General features: G+C 40.4%; 1 protein-coding gene across 1 annotated transcript in view; it reads right to left on the bottom strand.

Moving 5' to 3' along the window:
• CFAP206 (cilia and flagella associated protein 206) overlaps positions 1–21138 on the bottom strand; it is a 33242-nt gene extending 12104 nt beyond the window's left edge. Inside the window, exons 1-9 of the mRNA XM_028131228.2 lie at positions 20901–21138; positions 19719–19831; positions 18793–18876; positions 15499–15589; positions 12506–12694; positions 11902–12060; positions 10390–10598; positions 2536–2655; positions 512–710 (exon numbers count right to left, since the gene is read on the bottom strand). Coding sequence (XP_027987029.1) covers positions 512–710; positions 2536–2655; positions 10390–10598; positions 11902–12060; positions 12506–12694; positions 15499–15589; positions 18793–18876; positions 19719–19826 — 1159 coding nt within the window. The 5' untranslated portion in view covers positions 19827–19831; positions 20901–21138. The remainder of the gene's footprint in view (positions 1–511; positions 711–2535; positions 2656–10389; positions 10599–11901; positions 12061–12505; positions 12695–15498; positions 15590–18792; positions 18877–19718; positions 19832–20900) is intronic.
• Between the last annotated feature and the right edge of the window lie 1845 nt (positions 21139–22983).

Raw genomic sequence — 22983 nt, 5'->3', positions numbered from 1 at the left:
AGGGACCAAAAAAGTAAAGAGAAGTTTATTGATAAAGACAGCCTTTCAAGAATCAATGCATCTCTTAAAGGGTCTAAAATAAGCTAAGTTAATCCTACAAAGATAAAATCTATTGATTTATAAATTTCAACCTCAATATGAGGTAAGTATATGGCAAATAGCACTACAAAAAATGAAACTTAATTTGCAACAAATATAGCAAGAATTAATATCATTTTCTACTGCAAAAAATAATTTAAAAAAATCACTAAAACTACAAGAGAAACATGTAAGCACAGAAAAATCATTGTTAACCTAAACACTAGCCATAACATTAGGAGTGGTTATTGCTGGATAGTAAGATATCCAGTTTACATATTTTTGTTTTCCAAATTCTCGATATTCTTATAATCAAGAAAGATGTTTATCACCTTATAAGAAAGATATAGAATGAAAAATTTAAAACAAAAGAGTGACTTTATTCTAGAGGTGATTTTAAGAGGAAGAGGAAATAACAGATGATTTCTACTACCCAGGTGTTCTTTCAGTCGAAATATATCACTTTTCACAATTACTTCATCAAGAAGATCTTGTATTACTTTTTCAGGAAACAGCAGGTCATGAGTGCCCAGAAAGCGCTCAAGGTTAGCAGTTAAATTAGTGAGGATTCCAATCAAGACAGTTTCATCCTGAAAGCCAGTCCACACATTGGAAAGTGCAATGAAGATGGGCTGAGGAAGAGAAAAATAATACCGATCAAAACGTAATTGTTTAATTCAATTACAATCACTGTAGTCTTGAAACTAAACACAATTTGTGAAGAAATTATTCCTTAAGACAAATAAAAGTCTCCTGAGGTTAAACAACAGAATCTAAATAGAAAGTGGACTCATAAATTATGAGAAAATAAACTTGTATTTTATTTGAAAGCATTTTATTTTGGTATGATTATGATAAAGTTAATTTACTCAAACAAACAAACAAACAAACAAACAAACACAAAATCAAACACACACATTTGATCACCCGGCTCTATTTCCAAATAGCAGACACCACAAATGACTTGTGGCTTCCACTGGAACTAAAAGCACACTCTGGAGAAAACAACCTTTCCTCTCTGCCCTGGCGTGCCTGAAAGCAGAAAGGTTTATGCGTGCTTCACCTCAAAAGGTCAAAGGGAAAATAACTTCTTTTGTGTTTTTTTAAAAAAGCTAAATTTGACACAGGATTAGATTTATCTGTCTCAACACGATTCAAAAGAACATGTAAAGTCTAGCAATATATCTTGGGGCATGTCTTGTGAGCTGAAAGTTTAAAGATTTTAGGTCAGTGAGATAAAATGTTTTTTACTTATGTTAAAGACCACAGACTTACAGAACAAGCAAAAAATTATTCAGGCTCAAATTATAAGTGGAATAACTTAGCCTTTGGCTTCTTAGTTTTTAAAACCAAATGTTGGGAATGATTATAGAAAATTATCAAAGCCCCAAAGTGCTCTATAAAATACTGCATTTGCATCTTCTACCTCCTTGGGGCTACCAGATTTGTCCATAAGATGGTGCAAATAATCAGAAAAGTCAGCATAAACGCAGGTCTGGTCATCAAAGCGGTTATTATCTGTCTTTTCAGAAAAGTCACAAGTTGCATCACCTCTTTGTTGAAGGCAATTAGAAACCAGTTATTGTGAACACATTTTCAATACCATGTTATGGATTATTTTTGTTGCCGCTGCCAATACTGATAGTATGGTTATTATTACATACTAGAGGCCCAGTGCACGAGATTTGTGCACTGGGGGGGGGGGGGGGGGCGGGGAGAGGGAGTCCCTCAGCCCAGCCTGCGCCCTCTCGCAGTCCGGGACCCCTCGGGGGATGTCCACCTGCAGGCAGTCAGACATCCCTCTCACAGTCCAGGGCTCTCGCAGTCCGGGACCCCTTGCTCCTTACTGCCTGCCTGCAGCGGAGGCAGGAGAGGCTCCCGCCACTGCCACCCTGCGCACACCAGCTGTGAGCCTGGCTTTTGGCTGAGCGGCGCTCCCCCTCTGGGAGTGCATTGACCACCAGGGGGCAGCTCCTGCATTGAGCATCTGCCTCCTGGTGATCAGTGCATGTCATGGCAACCCAACCAGTCATTCCACTGTTTGGTCAATTTGGTCGAATTGTTCAAGTAGGGCTCCTAACTGCATATTAGGCTTTTATTATATAGGATATCTGTATTTTCTTCAGCAGCAAATGCCCACCAAGGGAGTTCTGTCATCCAATGTATACTATTAATACAAAATAACCAAGAAGAACAGAATCAACTCGTATGAAAACAATATTAAATTTTTAGTAATTAAATACAGGGTAGGGTGAAAGTAGCTTTACAGTTTTGAGTACAAAAGACATAGTTTATCCTTGTATTATTATTTATTAATTATTGTATTCTTTTCCATATGAACAACTGTAAACCTACTTTTGCCCCACCTGTATAATCATAATTACTTCTGACTCAGTTTTATAGGACCCCAACTCTACTCATCCTTCAATAAGGTCAAAGTTGATGACAGATACTTACAAAGACCTGTGACGTTGGGACAGCCGTCTTGGACTTTACAGTCATTGTTAATTGTTCAAGTAGGGCTCCTAACTGCTTTGTCAGCAATTCCACTTCTTGAGCACAACTAATTATTTCTGACTGTGAAGACAACATCATTTGCATTAATATTTTTATAATTTCACCTCAAAAATCATGTGTGTTTTAAGCCCCATCAGCTCTCTGAAGGTCAGCCCATTGACAAAGGGGATTCTGTGCTCCGTGGCTTCCCCAACACCAGGAACAGTGCTGGCATACGGGCAGTGCTCTACAAATAGTTGGTGGATGGGTAAATCTTCTGAAACACAATGGCTATACTTTTTCTCAAATGTATGCTGAATTCCTGAGAAATGGACCCTATGGCACAGCTTTGCATAGCTGTTATTTTCAATGATAAGATTAACGAGGTGTTCCTCTGAACACTACTTTGATAGCAAGGTTTTTAAAAATTACATTCAAGAATGTAGGAAGTCTTAAAAATCTCAGTATTGACAGAAAAATAATATATATCTGATACAATAGCAATATGAAAATAGGTGCTGAATGCTAAGTCTGAAATAATTGCTAGCATTTATTCTTACTATGTACTAAAGCCATATGAAATACGTAAGTACAAAAAGGAATACGTACATATAAGGAAGCCAAGGTATAGAAAGGAAGCAAATTGCCCAAGAATATACAGCTAATAAGAGGTAGAATCATGATTCTACCCGACCATCAGACATCAGAGCACAGAGCCCAGCTTTACCCATTATACTGTCCTGCCTAAGATGCCATCAGAAATGGCAGTGGTATGGGTGGACCAGTACAGTGTAAGAGTGACATTTACTTGAAGTGAAAAAAAGCGCATTTGAGTTTTCAGATATCTGTACCTATTTTTCAATAACAAAACAATTACTTCACAAAGATATCTAATATTACTGTATTTTAACTAATTAAAATTTTTTGTTATCCTCTACATTTTTCCATTGATTTTTAGAGAGTGGAGGGGAGGGCGAGAGATAGAAGCATCGATGTGTGACAGACGCATTGATTAGTTGCCTCCCGCAGTTCACCCCAACCAGGACCAGGGCCAGAGATCAAACCCGAAACCCTTCAGTCGCAGCTGATGCTCTATCCACTGACCCAACTGGCTAGGGCCAACTAATGAAATGTTTTATTCAAAAATGTAACATGCATCCTGTTTTAATTTTATCCTTACGACTCTTTAAGCATCTTCCTTCCTCTTGCTTCATTCTCCCATACCATATTATCTAGCCTATCTAATGGGTCTCTTGTCTAACCCCCCAGAAAATTACCTCCCTAGATGTTAGTTCTGTTTTAGGAATCAAATAAGAAAACTAGAGGCCCGGTGCACGAAATTCGTGCACGGAGGGGGGTTGTCCCTCAGCCCAGCCTGTACCCTCTCCAATCTGGGACCCCTCAGGGGATGTCCAACTGCCCGTTTAGGCCTGATCCCAGGGATTGGGCCTAAACGGGCAGTCGGACATCCCTCTCACAATCCAGGACTGCTGGCTCCCAACTGCTTGCCTGCCTGCCTTCCTGATTGCCCCTAACCGCTTCTGCCTGCCAGCCTGATCACCCCCTAACCACTCTGCTGCCAGCCTGTTTGCCCCCAACTTCCCTCCTCTGCCGGCCTGGCCACCCCTAACTGTCCTCTCCTGCAGGGTTGATCACCTCCAACTGCCCTCCCTTGCAGGCTTGGTCCCTCTCAACTGCCCTCCCTTGCAGGCCGGGTGCCTCCCAACTGCCCTCTCCTGCTGGCCATCTTGTGGTGGCCATCCTGTGTCCACATGGGGGCAGGATCTTTGACCACATGGGGGCAGCTATATTGTGTGTTGCAGTGATGATCAATCTGCATATTATTCTTTTATTAGATAGGATAGAGGCCTGGTACAGGGGTGGAGGCCAGCTGGTTTGCCCTGAAGGGTGTCCCTGATCAGGGTGGGGGTTCCCTTGGGGCGTGGGGCGGCCTGAGCAAGGGGCCTGTGGTGGTTTGCAGGCCGGCCACGCCCCCTGGCAACCCAAGCACAGGCCCTGGTATCTGGAATTTATTTTCCTTCTACAATTGAAACTTTGTAGCCTGGAGCAGAGCCACGCCTGGGGCTCCCTCCGAGGCCCGCAAGCATTTGTGTTGGGGTTATAATTGAAACTTTGTTGCCTTAAGCAGGTGGGCCCGGCCAGGGTGTGTGGAAAGCTTTGCTTCCCCTGTTGCCACCGACAACCCTGGCCTGCTCTCTCAAGCTCCATTCTGCCGCCATTTGTTTGAATTTGTTTACCTTCTATAATTGAAACTTTGTAGCTTGAGTGGAGGCTTAGGCCTGCAACGGCTGGCAGAAAGCTTGGCTTCCTCTGTTACCTAGGAAACCTTGCTCTCTGTGGCTGTAGCCATCTTGGTTTGGGTTAATTTGCATACTCACTCTGATTGGATGGTGGGTGTGGCTTGTGGGCGTGTCGGAGGTATGGTCAATTTGCATATTTGTCTATTATTATATAGGATGCAGTCCTTAAAGTCTTTTCAGATTTGTGCAACAGCAAACAAGAAACAGAAATAAATATGCATATGTCCTCCAAAGTAAAACTTACATTCAATACTTAACACTTCTTAAAACCTACAACTGAAGATACTCTAGACCTTCCCCAAGCATGTTTGCAGGGTCCATTCACAGCGTCGGTATGCAGAACTTCTTGATTTTTCCTGATAATGCCTCAGAACAATCACTCTGTTTACATTTTACCAAAAAGAGCTCATTTACAACCATGTAGAGGTTTCAGTTGTAAAGTTATTCCTCACAAATAAATGAAAAGATATTCTGTGTTTATGTATTGAAAGAATTGATATTATTAAAATGCCCATACTTCCCAAAGCAATATACAGATTTAATGCAATTGCTCTCAAAATTCCAATGACATTTGTCATAAATGTAGAACAAACAATCCTAAAATTTGTGAAACCACAAAAGACCCCAAACAGTCAAAACAGACTTGAAAAAGAAGAACACAAGTGGAAGGATCAAGCTTCCTGATTTCAATCTATATTATTATTATTTGAGCTATAGTAATCAAAGTAGCATGGTATTGGCATAAAAACAGACACATAGATTAATGGAGCAGAAGAGAGCCCAGAAATAAACCATGTATATACGGTCAATTAATTTACAACAAAGGAGGGAAGAATAAACAATGGGGAAAGGAATGGTGTTGGGGAAACTGGACAGATACGTGCAAAAGAATGAAAATGGATCACTATCTAACATCATTCACAAAAATCAACTCAAAATAGATTTTAAAGACTTGAAGTAAGACATGAAACCATAAAACTCCTAGAAGAAAACATAGGCAGTAAGCTCCTTAACATCAGTCTTGATGATAAGTTTTTGGCTTTGACACCAAAAGCAAAGGCAAGAAAAGCAAAACTAAACATGTGAGACTACATCAAACTAAAAAGCTTCCCCACAGCAAAAGAAATCATCAACAAAATGAAAAGGCAACCTACCAAAGACAGAAAATTGCTAATCATGTTTCTGATAAGAAATGAATATCCAAAATACATAACAAACTCATACAGTTCAATAGCAAAAAAACAACACCAATCCAATCTAAAAAAAAATAGCATAGGATCTGAAAAGACATTTTTCCAAAGAAGACATACAGATGACCAACAGGCACCTGAAAAGTACTCTACATCACTAATCATCAGGGAAATGCAGATCAAAACCACAAAGAGAGATCACCTCTCACCTGTCAGAATGAATGACAAGAGGTAAGTATTGGCAAGAATGTAGAGAAAATGTGCACTGCTGATGGGGAGGTAAATTGGTGCAGCCACTATGGAAAACAGCATGGAGGTTCTTAAAAAGTGAAAAATAGAACTACCAGCCCTGGCTGGTGTGGCTCAATTGGTTGGACTTTGTCCCGTGCACAAAAAGGTTGCCTGTTCGATGATTCCTGGTCAGGGCACATGCCTGGGTTGTGGGCTCCATCCTAGGTAGGGGACATGCAGGAGGCATTCAGGAGATCAATGTTTCACTTTCACATCAATGTTTCTCTCTCCCCTCTCCCTTCCTTTCTGTCTAAAAATCAATTTAAAAAAAATTTAAAAAAAGAATTACCATACAATCCAGCAACTCCATTTCTGGGTATTTATCCAAAGAAAATGAAAACACTAACTAGAAAAGGTATATGTACTTCCATGTACATTGCAGCATTACTCACAATAGCCAAGACATGGAAGCAACATAAGTATCCATTGATAAATGAATGGACAAAGAATATTTTATGTTTTATATATATATATGCATATATTATATATATATACATATATATATATATATATATATATATATGCACATACACATACACACACACACACACACATATATATACACACACACACATATATATATTCTTTTAATGTATATGTATGTATTTATACGGGGTGGGTAAAAGTAGGTTAAATTAACAGCCATTATTACCTAAAAGATAAATCGTAAGTAAGGATATGAAATAATAACAGTAATATGAAAAAGACAAATAATACAAATAAATAATATAATTAATTAAGAAATAATTTAAGAATAAACTGTTTTATGTACTCACAACTGTAAACCCACTTTTGTACACACATATCTATATATGCATCTATATACAATGGAATATTCTTTAACCATAAAAGGAAGGAAATCTTGCCATTTGTGACAACATGGATGGATCGTGACAGCATTATGCTAAGGGAAATAAGTCAGAAAGAGAAAGACGAGTATTGTATGATCTCACTTATATGTGGAACCAAATAAAAGAGCTCACTGATACAGAGAAAGGGTTGATAGCTGTCATAGTCAGAGGTTAGGAGCTGAGCTAAATGAGTGAAGGAGGTCAAATGGTATAAACTTCTAGTTACAAGATTAAATCCTGGAGATAGAATGTAACAACATGGTGATTATAGCTAACAATACTTTATTGTATACTAAAGGCAGAGGCCCAGTGCACAAATTTGTGCACCAGTGGGGTCCCTCAGCCTGGCCTGCAGGATCAGGCTGAAACCGGCTCTCCAACATCACCTGAGGGGTCCTGGATTGCGAGAGGGCACAGGCCAGGCCGAGGGACCCCACTGGTTCACGATCGGGGCTGGGGAGAGATGTGGGAGGTTGGCCAGCTGAGGAGGGACCACAGGAGGGCTCCAGGGCGTGTCCGGCCCATCTCACTCAGTCCCGATCGGCCAGCCCCCAGCAGCAAGCTAACCCACTGGTCAGAGCATCTGCCCCCTGGTGGTCAGTGCACGTCAGTGAGCAGTTGAGTGACCTTAGCATATCATTAGCATATTACGCTTGGATTGGTTGAACGGATGACTGGACAACTGGACACTTAGCATATTAGGCTCTTATTATATAGGATTTGAAAGTTGCTAAGAGTAGACCTTTTCAAGTTTTCATCACAAGAAAAAAAATTGTAACTGTGTGTGGTAAAGAACATTAACTAGACTTATTGTGGTGACCTGTAGGGAGCGGCTATAGGGTTAAGCCTTGGACTGACCTGTTGGCAAAGCCACAAACAAGTCCCAGCTTAGAGGGCACAGCCCTCTTAGCATAATTAAGCTTGACCATTATGACACTCCCTAGATCTTATCTGGGTAGCTAATGGGCTGTGGGAGGTGCAGCAAGTGCTGCCAAAACAAGTGAAACTCACAAGAACATTGTAACTATGGTGACCACTACCTTGTTTACCTCTGGCTATAAAATAAAGGCTCAGCTTGCAGTCTGGATCTTTTCTCTGTGGCCTCAGCCAGGCACAGGAGATCCACCTAGACCCAGCTTATTCTCTTTGCCTGTCTTTTCTTCAATCCCTTGCCGCCCTCCCTCAGGCTCACCGAACCCTTGGCTGTGCTGGCACGGCACAGTAACCATTTTACAATATACATAAATATCAAATCATTATATTGTACACCTGAAACAATATAATATTATATGTAATTATATCTCAATTAAAAAGCCTATTTCAGCCTGGCAGGTGGTTGAGCATCAACTTATGAACCAGAAGATCACGGTTCGATTCCTGGTCAGGCATATGCCCAGGTTGCAGGTTCAATTCCCAGTAGGGGACATGCAGGAGGCAACTGATCGATGATTGTCTCCTATCGTTGATGTTTCTATCCCCCTCTCCTTCTCCCTTCCTCTCTCTGAAATTAATAAAACATATTTAAAAAATAAACAGCCTATTTCACTTAATATCTTTAATGATACAGCAATACATTAAAAAAATCATACACCATCATCAAGTGGGATTTATTCTGGGATTCAAGGTTGGTACAATGTCTGCAAATCAATAAGTGTGATACATCACATAAACAAAATGAAAGATAAAAATCATATGATTATATCAATAGGTGCAGAAAAAGCATTAGACAAAATCTAGGACCAACTTATGATAAAAATCTCTCAGCACAGTCGAATAGAGGGACTATATCTCAACATAATAAAGGCTATATGTCAAACTCACAGCCAACATGATACTCAGTGGGGAAAAACTCAGTGTTCCCCTGGAGATCAGGAACAAGACGAGAATGTCCGCTTTCCCCACTTTTATTCAACACAGTACTGGAAGTCCTAGCCACAGCAATCAGACATGAAAAATAAATAAATAGAAGACATCCAAATTGGAAAGAAAGAAGTGAAACTGTCATTATTTGCACATGACATGGTACCATATATAGAGAATCCTAGAGATTCCATTAAAAAACTACTAGAACTGATAAATGAATTCAGTAAAGTAGCTAGATACAAAATTAATATTCAGAAATCAGTTGTATATATATGCACCAATAATGAATTATCAGAAAGGGAAACTAAGAAAACAACCCAATTTACAACTGCATAAAAAATATATCTAGGAATAAATTTTACCAAGGAGGTAAAAGACCTGTACTCAAAAAATTACAAGACACTAAAGAAAGAAACTGAAGAAGATACTAATAAATGGAAGCCTATGCCATCCTGAGAGATAGAAAGAATATTATTAAAATGTCCATACCACCCAAAGCAATCTATAGACTGCAATACAATTCCTATTAAAATACCAGTGGCATTTGTCACAGAACTAGAATAATCCAAAAATTTATATGAAACAACAAAAGACCCCCGAATAGTCACAGCAGTCTAGAGAAAAAAGAATAAAGTTGGAGGTATCATGCTACCTGATATCAAACTATATTACAAGGCCATAGTATCAAAACAGCATGGTGCTGGAATAAAAACAGACATATACAACAATGGAACAGAATAAAAAGCCCAGAAATAAACCCATACCTATATGGTCAATTAATACATGACAAAGGAAACAAGAACATACAATAGGGTAAAGGCAGTCGATTCAATAAATGGTGTTGGTAAAATTAAACAGATACATGCAAAGAAAGAAACTAGATCACCTTCTTACACAATATACAAGAATAAACTCAAAATGGGTTAAAACCTTAAATGTAAGCCCCAGCTGGTTTGGCTCAGTGGATAGAGCATCGGCCCATGGACTGTAGGGCCCCAGGTTCAATTCCTGTCAAGGGCATGTACCCTGGTCGGGTGTGTGGGAGGCAACCAATCAATGTGTTTCTCCCACATCGATGTTTCTCTCTGTCTCAGATCTCCCTCTCACTCTCTAAAAATCAATGGGAAAATATCCGTGGGTGAGGATTAACAATAAATAAATAAATTAAAAAACTAATAAACTGAGCAGTTATTAAGGCTGCCTTCTTTATCAATGGCCTGGTTCTACCTTTTGTTTCAGCTCGATATCTAAAGAGGTTGAAGTCTATGGAAAAGGCCAGATCTTATGACATTAACTCACCAAAATGGTCTGAAGGAAGATCTCATACTGTCGCACATTATAGAGTGCTTCTTTTAACATATATGGCTGCATGTCTGCAGCCATGAGCGGGTTCTTTGTCACTTTCTCAAGGATGGCCGTATAGCGGTATGCCTGTTCTTGAGCAATCTGTAGTTGGGAGTCAATATGTTGAGTGGTGGCTGGGATTGCTTCCTGTAGAATAGCTGGCACTGTTTTTAAAGGTATTGAGAGAGACATTAAGAAATTTAAGCCCTGGACAGTGTGGCTCAGTTGGTTGAGTGTTGTTCCATGCATTGAGAGGTAGCCAGTTCGATTCCTGGTCAGGGCACATGCCCGGGTTATGGGCTCAATCCCCAGTGGGGGAGATATGCAGGAGGCAGCTGATTGACATTTCTCTCTCATCGATGTTTCTCTCTCTCTCACTCTCCCTTCCTCTCTCTCTAAAGTCAATAAAAACATTTTTTTAAAATCTAAAATGTCATGAAAGTGGTCATATTTTGAGCATTAAGTTGAGTTAGTTTTATGTCAACCAAATTAATAATGCTGAGGCATATACTTCAATGGGTCCCAAACCATGAAAAAGAAGAATCCAAAAAAATCCCTGTCCAAACAAAACATACTGCCAGAATAATAACCACAAGGTAGAGCAGATCAGTTTTTGCCACTGAAATACCGAAGAGCTAAAAAACTGGTAGGCTATGGTATTGTGTACTATTGACCATGTGCCTCCAGAAAAGTCACTCTATCTTTCCTTCTGTATATCTTCTTTTCTGTTTGTAAAGAAGATGAAAAGGCATACAACTTAAGAAACTCATTAAAATACTTAAAAATAACAGAATAGTCTAGCAAAATAGAGAACTTTATGAAGAATGGGAGCCTGACTTTTTAGAAGAGTTTTTAAAATGCAAAAATTTACCCCATTGTACTAGATCAGTGATCTGGTAAAAAAATACTAACCCCTTATCAGTGGGTCTATATGTGCACCAAACTCCTAAAGAAGTTATTTCCACTGGTAGATCCTTGATCAAATATTTCATGAGTCCTTTCAGACTTATACACCATACATGCAGTTAGCATATTACAGCACAGTAAATGCTCTTGAATTTACAGATTTGAAGGTATCTTCTCTTGGACCTTTTCATTCCATTAACTGCATCAGCAACTGCTTCACTTTCAGGGTGATTTCTATTTTTTAAATCATTGAGTTTTACTCCCTTTTGGTTACCTGACTGGGAGTCAAGGACACAAAGCCCGATGAATGGTTTCCAGGCAGGCCTCCTCATTCCTTTCACCGATCCCCTCTTCTAGACTGGCATCATGACACATCAAACTTACAGTCTTGCCCCAGCAAAATTAAAAATCACTACACATTATGAACTGTAGTTGTAACTAAGGTACAATCAAACCTTAAATCTAAGAACAGTAGTGGTGTGTTGGGAATTATTTTCCTCACTATGCAAGTTAAATTTTAAACCTGCATGACCCATAGAATTCACCTAACAATATACCTACAGTATTCAATGCCTTCTCCTCCCTTTCCAGTCTCTCGGTTAAATAAACGAATTCCAGTAACAATCATGGCGAGTTCTTTCAGCTGGTGTTCTTTTTCCTTCTTAGAGAGTCTTAGAAATGTCCCAAGTTCGGCCTGAGGAAAAACACTCTGCAGGGCAGCTAAAACAAACCACAAAAAGGACAACAAGGTGATACAATAAAAACATCAGAACTTAAATCACAAGTTCCTTTCAGCAGAAAAGTTAAAGGGCCTGTCTTTGTAGAACTGCTTACATGATTTTTAAAATTTCTGATACTGATTTCAGAAAACATAGCAAAATTTATCATATATTAAAGTTGAGCTAGTGAACTTCTGCCATTGCCTCATGTCTGTTTTTAGTAAGTAAGCATCATCAGTAATTTTTGGCAATGGGCATTAAAACAAGCTTTCTCATGAGAGCTACAGTGTAAAAGGAGTCTGGGTAAGTTTTAACCTCTTACTTGTGCTAATTTTGTTTTCAGGTAAAAGGGAATCTTCAACACTTGTAATTGAACCCATTTTATAAGATACAGCATTCAAATACTTTCACTTATAGAATGGAAATTGTGCTATTGTTTTTTTTACCTGTTGCCTCTCTGACAATCTTGAGATCTGTAGGGGATCCGACCCCAGAGCGCAGTAACACATAGCTGACGATCTTTCGGTAGAGGCTTTCCAGTTCTTCTCGGGAACATGCTCTGTTATCTGTAATTTCTCTGCTAATGAGGCCTAATTTAGACTCCACGATCCGGTGATGTTCTTCAATAAACTCCTCTAAAAGTGGCAAAAGATAATGTTTCATATATTTGATACTTAGAATTCTTCTCACATGAGAAAGTAGGACCCAGAAAAAGAAAACGGCTTGGGTATAGCAATTCTACTGCATGAAAACAACAATTTTCATCAGATGTCATAATAAACAGAGGCCAGCAATTAACCTCAAGGAAAAAAATCTAGTGGGAAAGATTTAACACAGCAATTTAAATAGCATACTTGTCAAAACATATAAGACTTTAAATGGAAAATCCAAACAGTAATATCAGAGGGCTAAGACCTTCCAATTAAGCAGAAACTATATAAGACAATTTATAATATATACATAATAAACATCTGGTATAAATATTTGTACTATATGAATCTGGGACCCTTCAGTCCTCAGGCCGAAGCTCTAGCCACTGAGCCAAACCAGCTAGGGCAAGCAATCCTATTCTTAAAGACTTGATTTTTGTCATAAACAAGTGGATTTGAATCATATCAAACCACTATACATTTTTTAATGAAATGTCTCATTTCTACTAATGCAATTCTACCTTAAAGCTTATGTTGTATAATCTATACTAATAAAAGGGTAATATGCTAATTAGACCCACATCTTCTGGACATCCATCCGGATGTTCTTCTGGACAAAGCCACGGTAGTGGGGGCTGAGGCAGAGGTGGTTAGGGGCAACCAGGCTTGCAGGAGAGGGCAGTTAGGGGTGACCAGGCTGGCTGGGGAGGCAGTTAGGGGCAACCAGGCCAGCAGGGGAGGGCAGTTAGGGGCGATCAGACTGGCAGGCAGAGGCAGTTAGGGGCTATCAAGCAGGCAGGCAGGTGAGCAGTTAAGAGCCAGTGGTCCCAGATTGCGAGAGGCAGTCAGATATCCCCCGAGGGGTCCCGGATTGGAGAGGGTGCAGGCTGGGTTGAGGGACACACCCCTCCATGCACGAATTTCATGTACCGGGCCTCTAGTATATAGATAATAAACATATAGTATAAATATCTGTACTTTACTCGTATGCTTTATGTAAGCACATACAGTATACACATAGGTGTCGTGTAAATATTTATGTTCAATTGTGTGTATTTATATTTCAGTTCTAGATAAATTTCCTTTGACAACTAGCATTACTGATAATATAATGTTGCTTCAAAAACAGTATCCTTTTCCCTTCTTCCTGTGACATGAAGAGTCTACGCTTAATTGTAGCAGTAGCCACAATTTACCAGCAGCACAATTCTTGCAACAAACTCAACAAAAACACTTCATTTTATAATAATTACTATATTAACTATGCACAGTTCATACCTATAATCTTTTTATAAAAACAACAGAGCTTTTTGCAATTAAAAAATCAAAATGATGGTATCAATTGCTTACAATTTTTATTATTATTAAGCAAAAAAGCAAGATAATATGATTTTACATATGAAGCATAAATGAAAGTTCAATACATAGAAGGAAAAAAAAGACAATGCAAATTAACAAATGGTTAATAATGATTGCATTACAGTGGGACAGAGGTGGTATAGACTATAGGGGAATTTATTTTCCTTTATCCCATTTCCAGTTTTTCTTTGCTATAGCATTAAACTATTTACATAAGAAAATATGTCCTAAACTTAAATTTACCATCATTCATTTCATTTTTGTGTTAGGTACATAATTTAGGTAAGCACTATGAGATAATATAAACCAGGAACACAAAAAATCAGTAAATTAAAAACTTTTAACTTTAATGGACTGGTTGTTTTAATTTCTAATTATTATGTATCAGAGGTATAACAGTTAAAACACAATAGATTTGCCCTGGCCCAGTAGCTCAGTTGGTTAGAGTGCTGTCCCGATGTGCCAAGGCTGCAGGATACCTGGTTAGGGTACATACAAGAATAACCAATGAATGTATAAATAAGTATAGCAACAAATCGATATCTCTCTCTCTCTCTCTCTCTCTCTCTCTCTCTCTCTCTCTCTCTCCACAATAGATTTGGAAACACAATTATTATGGATATAATAATTAGAATTTACTTTTTAAAAAATATATATTTTATTGATTTTTTTACAGAGAGGAAGGGAGAGGGATAGAGAGTTAGAAACATCGATGGGAGAGAAACATTGATCAGCTGCCTCCTACACACCCTGTACTGGAGATGTGCCCGCAACCAAGGTACATGCCCTTGACCAGAATCGAACCTAGGACCCTGGGACCTTTCAGTCTGCAGGCCGACGCTCTATCCACTGAGCCAGAACAGTTAAGGCTAGCATTTACTTTTAACACTCAGAAAGGCCATTGGCGTTTTTCTCCTTTAGCATTTCCAACATTATTATACTACTAGAGGCCTGGTGCATGACACTCGTGCACTGGGGGGGGGGGGGGGGGCCCTCAGCCCGCCCTGCGCCCTCTCTCAGTCCAGGATGTGGGGAGTAGGCCTAAGCCAGCAGGTAGACATCCCCAGAGGTGTCCTTAGCTCTGCTGGCAGAGGCGGGAGAGGCCCCCGCAACCACAGCTGTGCTCGCCAGCTGTGAGCCTGGATTTTGGCTGAGCGGCAATCCCCCTCTGGGAGTGCACTGGCCACCAGGGGCAGCTCGTGCCGAGCGTCTGTCCCCTGGTGGTCAGTGTGCGTCATAGCAACCAGTCATTCTGCCATTCAGCCTATTTGCATATTAGCCTTTTATTATATAGGATTCTTCAAAATTGGCACAAATTTCAAAAGATAGGCCAAAAAATTAAATTGTTCATTGTCAACCAAATAAAGCCCTTATTACCTTAAATACAATACAAAACTTTCTAAAAAGCATATCAAAATAGATATGTTTACCTCGACTTGTATAATTCATATCAAAGTAGACTTGCATCTTAATGGTGTCCAGGGATGGATTTTTATTGTCCAGTAGCCGACTCACACAAACCTAGAAAAGAATACTCCATGAATGCTTCTAGTTATAGTTTCTAAAGTGATCCAAAGTATTTTCTAAACCTATTTTTAAAAAATAAGGAAAACATAGTTTCTGAGCTTTTTGGCTAAGATTAAGTGTAAAAATAAAGGAAACATCAAAGTAATAGTTTTTGATACTTATCTACCAATAACTCCTCTTACTATTCTTTCTTTTTGAGGACTTCATACTTTATTATTCACCGAATCAAGAACATTTATTAAGTAATAAGTTATTTCCCCTAAGTTAACCAGTATCACCATATCCAGGTGGGTTAATAGTCTAGTTGAAGACAAGAAACTTGACATTTTGGTTAGTCTATACCAGGGGTCCTCAAACTTTTTAAACAGGGGGCCAGTTCACTGTCCCTCAGACTGTTGGAGGGCCGGACTATAGTTTAGAAAAAAACTATGAACAAATTCCTATGCACACTGCACATATCTTATTTTGAAGTAAAAAAACAAAATGGCAAAAACACCTGCATGTGGCCCGCGGGCCTTAGTTTGAGGACGCCTGGTCTATACAGTGTGAATGTGGGTAAATGGTCCATGAAGCTCATGAGTCGTGTCCAGAGCTTTTCTCAAACTCCTCATCCCTACTTAATTGAGCCTTTAAACAACACTCCCTTGCTGATGCTGGAGGTCATATGCATTTTATAAGAAGCTGCTGCAGCTACCCTCCTCTGCTCACAAAATTCACCTGGCTCTGCCTTTCATTTCAAAATTTCTTCCTCTGGTCTGTTTTCTCCTATTTCCCACCGCCCCCCCTCCCCCCGCTTCCCTGCTTTGCCCCTTTAGATTACATGATCAACCTGAACTTTTGCCTCCTGTCTTCCCCCCCTCCCCTCTCCTCTCCACCGCCCGCCCCCCCAACTTTCCTTTCTCACTCTTTCACTCTTTAGGCTTTATCTGCAGCTGGCTGGCACATCTGCAGAATTGCCTGCCCCACCTCCCCAGCACCAGCCCTGCCTTCCTGGGAGGAGGAAGGGAAGAATGCAAGAGGACAGGACAGTCTTTATGGAACCTGTGCACCTGGGTCCCTCCAAGTGGAGAAGGACTGTTCTAAACACAGAATTTACGAAATCTACCTCATCCAGATGATTTGTTTTTGCAACATTTTTTAATCTTAATTTTTTCAATTACAATTTAATATTATCCAAGTAGTTTTTAATTGAGAAAAAATAAAACTTTGTCATTTTAATTGTGATATACATATACCTGTCACACTAAAAGTACACTGAGCTTGATTCTCTCCAATTTAGTTGAATCAGAGGAAAAAAGAAAAACTCTTCTTGAGCCAAGAAAAGAAGAAAAATATGTCTGCCCCTCCTTGATTCTCCTCCATGGCTTTCCGATAGAATTTCTCATTGACCGTCTGTCATTGCCCCTATTGCTACGAACGGGTTCCATACCACGTTTAAAATCAGCACCGAGAGACCCCGCTCCAGGCTGCCCTGCAGAACCAGGGAGTCTGTACTTCCTGCACAATCACCCTAACAACATCCCCCAGTTCAGGTTCCCAAGGCTCTTCCTGACCCTTAGCATCTGCACAGGGACCTGTGCTGCACTGCGTGAACTGCTGGCTGTGAGAGAAGAGGGGGAGGGTGAAAATGTTCTCTGCCGTTTGTTTTAACCCAGAAAATATCCACGTACAAGTTGGTGAAAGCTGGCTTCAAGTCTTCTGTGTAAAGAAGGGAATTAAAATCATTACAACCAGAGTATATTTTTTAAATGTTGAATTTTTAGGAAATACATTTAAGAATATTTAGAAAATAAATATTTAAGCACTTAAATCCAGTGAGTCAAACTTAAAACATATGAAAAAAATTAACGATGTTCTTTAGTTCTTAAAAATGGTTTTCAGTCCAGCCAGCATAGCTCACTGGTTGAGCATTGGCCTATGAACCAGGAGGTCACGGTTCGATTCCTGGTCGTGGTACATGCTTGATCCCCAGTGTGGGGTGCACAGGAGGAAACCGATCAATGATTCCCTCTCATTCTTGGTGTTTCTATCTCTCTCTCCCTCTCCCTTCCTCTCTGAAATCAGTAAAAATTATTTTTAAAAATGGTTTTCAGGTACATCTACTTGATTTCTAATTATGAGTTACTTTACTTTGGCTTCAATTTTTTCCTTTAGAACTGAAAAACACAAAATTACACTGAATCAATAATTATATGATAGCCCTAGCCGGTTTAGCTCAATGCATAGAATGTTGGCCTGTGGACTAAAGGGTCCAGGGTTTGATTCCAGTCAAGGGCTCGATTCTGATCAACGACACATTCGACAGTTCCAAGCTTGATCCCTGGCCCTGGTCAGGGCGCATGCATGAGGCAACCAATTGATTATCTCTCACACTGATGCTTGTCTCTGTTTTCTATCCTTCCCTTCCACTCTCTCTAAAAATCAATGGAAAAATATCCTCGGGTGAGAATTATCAAAAATAATTACATGAGAGCTCATGAACATGGACCACAATGTGGTGATTGTGAGTGGGAAGGACAGTAAGTGATGGTAGAGGATGGTACAGGGGGGATAAACGGTGATGGAAAAAATGAAATAAATAAAATATAGTTATATGAATTTTAATTTAGTACTATGTAATTTTACAGTATATGACAAGTCATTTAATAATGTTCTGAATATAACATTAGATTAATAACAAGATGTCTCTAAAATTCTGTGGCAGACATTCTACCAGCCAGTATCCATACCTCTTTTTTTTTTTTACTAACAAAGCCCCAATTTGGATTGGGGCAAAGATTTGTTCAACTGAAAAAGAAAAAGAAAATCAACATTTCAGGCTGACTTGCAGTATTCTGGTCAAGCAGCATGGGAAGGATCCTGGGAAAGCTATTATTTTCCTAATAGAAAGTGAGAGACCCATTGGCACACGCATTTTGCTCTTTGTCCTTCCCCCTTACACCTGCCTTAAGGTGGAATAGCTATCTTGTGACCCTGGGATAGAATCCATATGCATGATGGTGACCCAGGAAGCCAGGAATAACAGCCTATGTACCTCTGGACTCTGTTTTATGAGAAAAAACAAGTCTCTCATTTGTTCACACCATCATTTGGTGGGTTTTTGTTTCATGGAGCTGAAGTCAATAATGGCTAACCCTCATACCGTATTTATAATTGCAAATAAGTATTTCAAAGTTTGAGAATTGTTGGGTAATCACCTTAACAAGTTTCTCCACGTCGCTTTTCAGGAGGGGTCTGTCCATGTTAAAGCCGTTACTGGGATCCAGGACAACAGCTTTCACCTGAGAGTAGGAGAGAGCCCATTAAATAATTTCATTTCATATTATTATAAAATTAATATGTTTCCATTTTTTAAGCAACTGCCTCTTGATGACTCAGGGGTTGATGATTCAGCTGACTTTCTTATTACCGAACTCATCAGCACCTTCATTAGAGGTTGAAGAAAGGAAGTACTAAACATCAAATCTGAATATGGTGTTAGAAAAATTATATGGAGAAATAGGCTAAAAGCAATGGCTAGATGTTAGATTGGGAAACTATTTGAATATTTTACTGTGTTTTTATTGTGTATTGTTAAACCAAAAGCTAACAGAGAAACCAAGGCAACAAGTAATGTTTACAAATGAACAAAAACATGTTATAAAAACTCTTTGAGCCCAGCTGGTGTGGCTCAGTGGTTGAGCATCGACGTATGAACCAAGAGGTCACGGCTCGATTCCCAGTCAGGACACAAGCCCAGGTTGCAGGATTGATCCCCAGTGTGAGGCGTGCAGGAGGCAGTAATCAATGATTCTCATCATTGATGTTTCAATCTCTCTCTCCTTCTCCCTTCCTCTCTGAAATCAATAAAACATATATTAAAAAAATAAAAACTCTGACACAGTACACTATTGATGTTTCTAAAACTCATCAAGATCTTCTAAATCAGTCTCTATAATTCTAGAACTGACATGCTTTATAGACTTTTTTAAAAAGTATTTTTTGCTAACTTGTCCGATGATCTCAATATGTTTTCAACTGAATAACATTTAGGAAAGTTTCACAGAAGTTTAAGAGGAAAATAGGCACCACTTAAAAACCTTTTAAAAATAAAGCAGTAATTAACAGAAATATTCATTCTTACCATAAAAGCAACCAGAGTTTCAGAGGCCACCTCTCCATGGGATGCACATTCTTGTCCTATTTCTCGAATGATATTCTTTATAACACTTTCTGCCTGAGTGGGAGGCATTCTGGCTAAATAAAACAATAATTATTTTTTTAATTTGTATTTATATATTGTTTCTTGTTTAGATTTCTCTTTGTGTTTCATCTGTAGAGTCATAATATTATCAACTTATAAGTATTTATTAGCATGTAGGCCTCTCCTGTTTTGCATTAATTTGTTTTATATTTATAAAAATGAAGAACTTTGCTGATGACAGAGAAACTGGGACTTCAAACAACTGAAACATTTCCTTTTTATTTAAATAATGGTAGTCACCAAAATGAATTTATATCATAAATTTATATCACATTTTTAAATTTTTAAAAAGGCTAAACAGTATGCGACGGGGGTTAGAATTAACGGGAAACCCCACCCCAACCTGTGTAGGTGGCAGAGTACAGCTTCTTCCACCACATTCACCAAATGACCTTTCATAATTATAAGACACTTGGAAAGCCATTTTGCTCAGATCATCTAAATTGTCTTTACTGCACATCCAAGTTGGAGATTAGACTCTTCATTAAAAACATAAACACCAAAATTCAAAACATATTATGAGAGTCACGCATCAGGGAGAAAAATGAACTCCTGGTTATTACTTCCATTTACTAGAAACCAGGGAAAGTTGGTAGATGTTCATGGTTACGGGGCGCCCGGACTTTCCTGAGCAGCAGTAACCGAGCCTGGGGAACTCAGCAGGTAAAGCACAACCCAGCAAAGCCCGGGCAGAGAAAGCGAACTCTCCGCCTTCTCAGCCGCCAGGTAAGAGGTAGCACTTGGCATTTTGTCCAGTACAACCAGACTACCTGGATCCATGGCGACGAGGACCGAGTTCTGTATAATTCCTGGTGGTTAAAATAGCGCACGGCATAAGGTTAGCACTTAACATCGCTTGTAACTAGTCCTCAGCGCCAGCCGCCCCCGTGCGCTTGTGTGTGTGCGCCTGCGCGAGCGCGGTTAGGCTCTGCGCTCCGGGCCGCCATTGACACCTCTCCGTACCTGCCCCCCCACTCTCTGAAGCACGAACTTTCCCGAGTGCTGGCCCTTGGGGTGCAAGCGGCGCTGGACAGAGACAGGAAGACGAATTAAAATCCTAACCTGCGGACGGAAGTGACCGCGGTATCCGCCCTGCGGCGGCACAGCGGCAGGGGAGAGACCTTCACAGTTAGACTCCACGGGCTGCGCGGACCCGCCAGCGGTCGGGGCTCTGTCCGCCGCCTACGCTCGCCTCTTCACGGGGCGCATCTCAAGGGCACGGAGCCCCGAGTGGGCTGACCTTGGCCGGAATCGGGAGCGGGAGCCGAGTTTATCCGACTCTTTTCTGGAGCCTCTAGGGCAGCTGGGCCGCTCTCCGCAGCGGCCGCGTAACCATGGCGACCGAACGCTAGAGACCAGGGGCGGGGCCATCGTGTGGGCGGGGCCATCGTGTGGGCGGGGCCAACCTTGAGAGTATTGTCCCGGAAGGATAAGTGGGAAGAATTTTAGAAACCAAAAAAACCCCACAAATGCCCAGATGCCAGTCGGAAAAAGCCAGGTTCATTACACCTCAGGGTTAAGGGTGTTAAACACAAAATTTCTTAGTCTAGGGTATCAACTTGCTAGGTGGGAACCTGTAGGCATTTTAAAAAAGGAGGGTCTGGGAGAGGCGGGAGCCTGTTCCCAGACGATGGGAAAACCAAAGCGTTGTAGTGTTGAGAAATGAGTCCATGTGAAAGTATCTAGTTTTAAAAAACAAGGGTAAAAAGGATCGCAGTTTAATTTCATGTCCTGTTGTCAAAGGAAGTCCATAAGAGAATGGTCCAAGGTGCCAGAAGAGAAAAATGCATATTTGAAGGACGTCTGCAGAGTGAGCAGGGTCCCTCTGGCAGGTGGGGTCCCTCAGCATGGCCTGCGGGGATTGGCCAAAACCAGCTCTCTGACATCCCCCAGGGGTCCCGGATTGCGAGAGGGCAGTTCTCGGGTGACGCACCCTGGAATCAGGCTTTCTCCTCTCTAGTTCCAGAGTGCGTCACCCAACAACCACTGCTGCCAAGTCATCGCAGCTCCTGCTTTGAGCGTCTGCCCCCTGGTGGTCAGTTTGTGTCATACCTGTGGGCCAGTCAGACAGTCGCTTAGCCTTTTATCCTATATAACAAAAGGCTAATATGCAAATTGACCAAACGGCAGAACGACTGGTCACTATGACGTGCACTGACCACCAGGGGGCAGACACTCAATGCAGGAGCTGCCTCCTGGTAGTCAGCGCGCTCCCACAAGGGGAATGCCTCTGAGCCACAAGCCGGGCTCACAGCTGGCAAGCACAGTGGCGGTGGCGGGAGCCTCTCCACTTCCAAGGCAGCGCTAAGGGAGCGGGCCTAAACCATTAGTTGGACATCCCCCGAGAGGTCCTGGACTGCAAGAGGGCGCAGGCCCGGCTGAGAGACACCCCCCCCAGGTGCACGAATTTTGTGCACCGGGCCTCTAGTATATATATTTATATAAAATAATGGAGAGAGGGGGCTAACTATTTGTAGAGACTGAGCCCAGTTTAGAATTGTAAGTATACAATATAAAACAACCATAAAGAAAGCGATATAGAAAAATTTTAACAGTGGTTGTATCTGGGCAATAAGATCATGGCTGTTTTCTTTTTTATGCTTTAAGATATCTAGCAAAATGTCTTTCATGAGCATATATTACTTATGAATTAGAATATTAAAGATTTGTTAAGATGGACTATCAAACAAAATAAAAACAAACTCATAGATACAGAGAATAGACAGGTGTCAGAGGGGAGGAAAAAACCCACACCAACTCATAATCACAGACAATAGTATGTTGATTACCAGAGGGAAAGGGGGGATAGAAAAGGATAAAGGGGGGATAAATGGTGATAGAAGGAGACTTGACTTGAAGTGGTGAACACAATACTGTACACAGATGATGTATGGCACATCTGAAACCGATATAATCTTATTAACCAATGTCACCCCAACAAATTCAATAAAAATTTTTATAAAGGAAGAAAGAAAAAAAATACTGAATGAAACAAAGCCAAACAAAATCATTGAATAATCCAGGGAATTAGTAAATCTGGATCTTTTTTCCTCATCCATACTTCATGGAGGATATTAAAGAAAACATTCAATCAAAAACAGACAAGATGGTAAGAGTAATGCCATCATAAAATAAACAAACAAAC

This window comes from Eptesicus fuscus, chromosome 10 (genome assembly GCF_027574615.1).
Source record: "Eptesicus fuscus isolate TK198812 chromosome 10, DD_ASM_mEF_20220401, whole genome shotgun sequence".
Lineage (NCBI taxonomy): Eukaryota > Metazoa > Chordata > Mammalia > Chiroptera > Vespertilionidae > Eptesicus > Eptesicus fuscus.
This window is presented reverse-complemented; position numbering and strand designations above follow the sequence as displayed.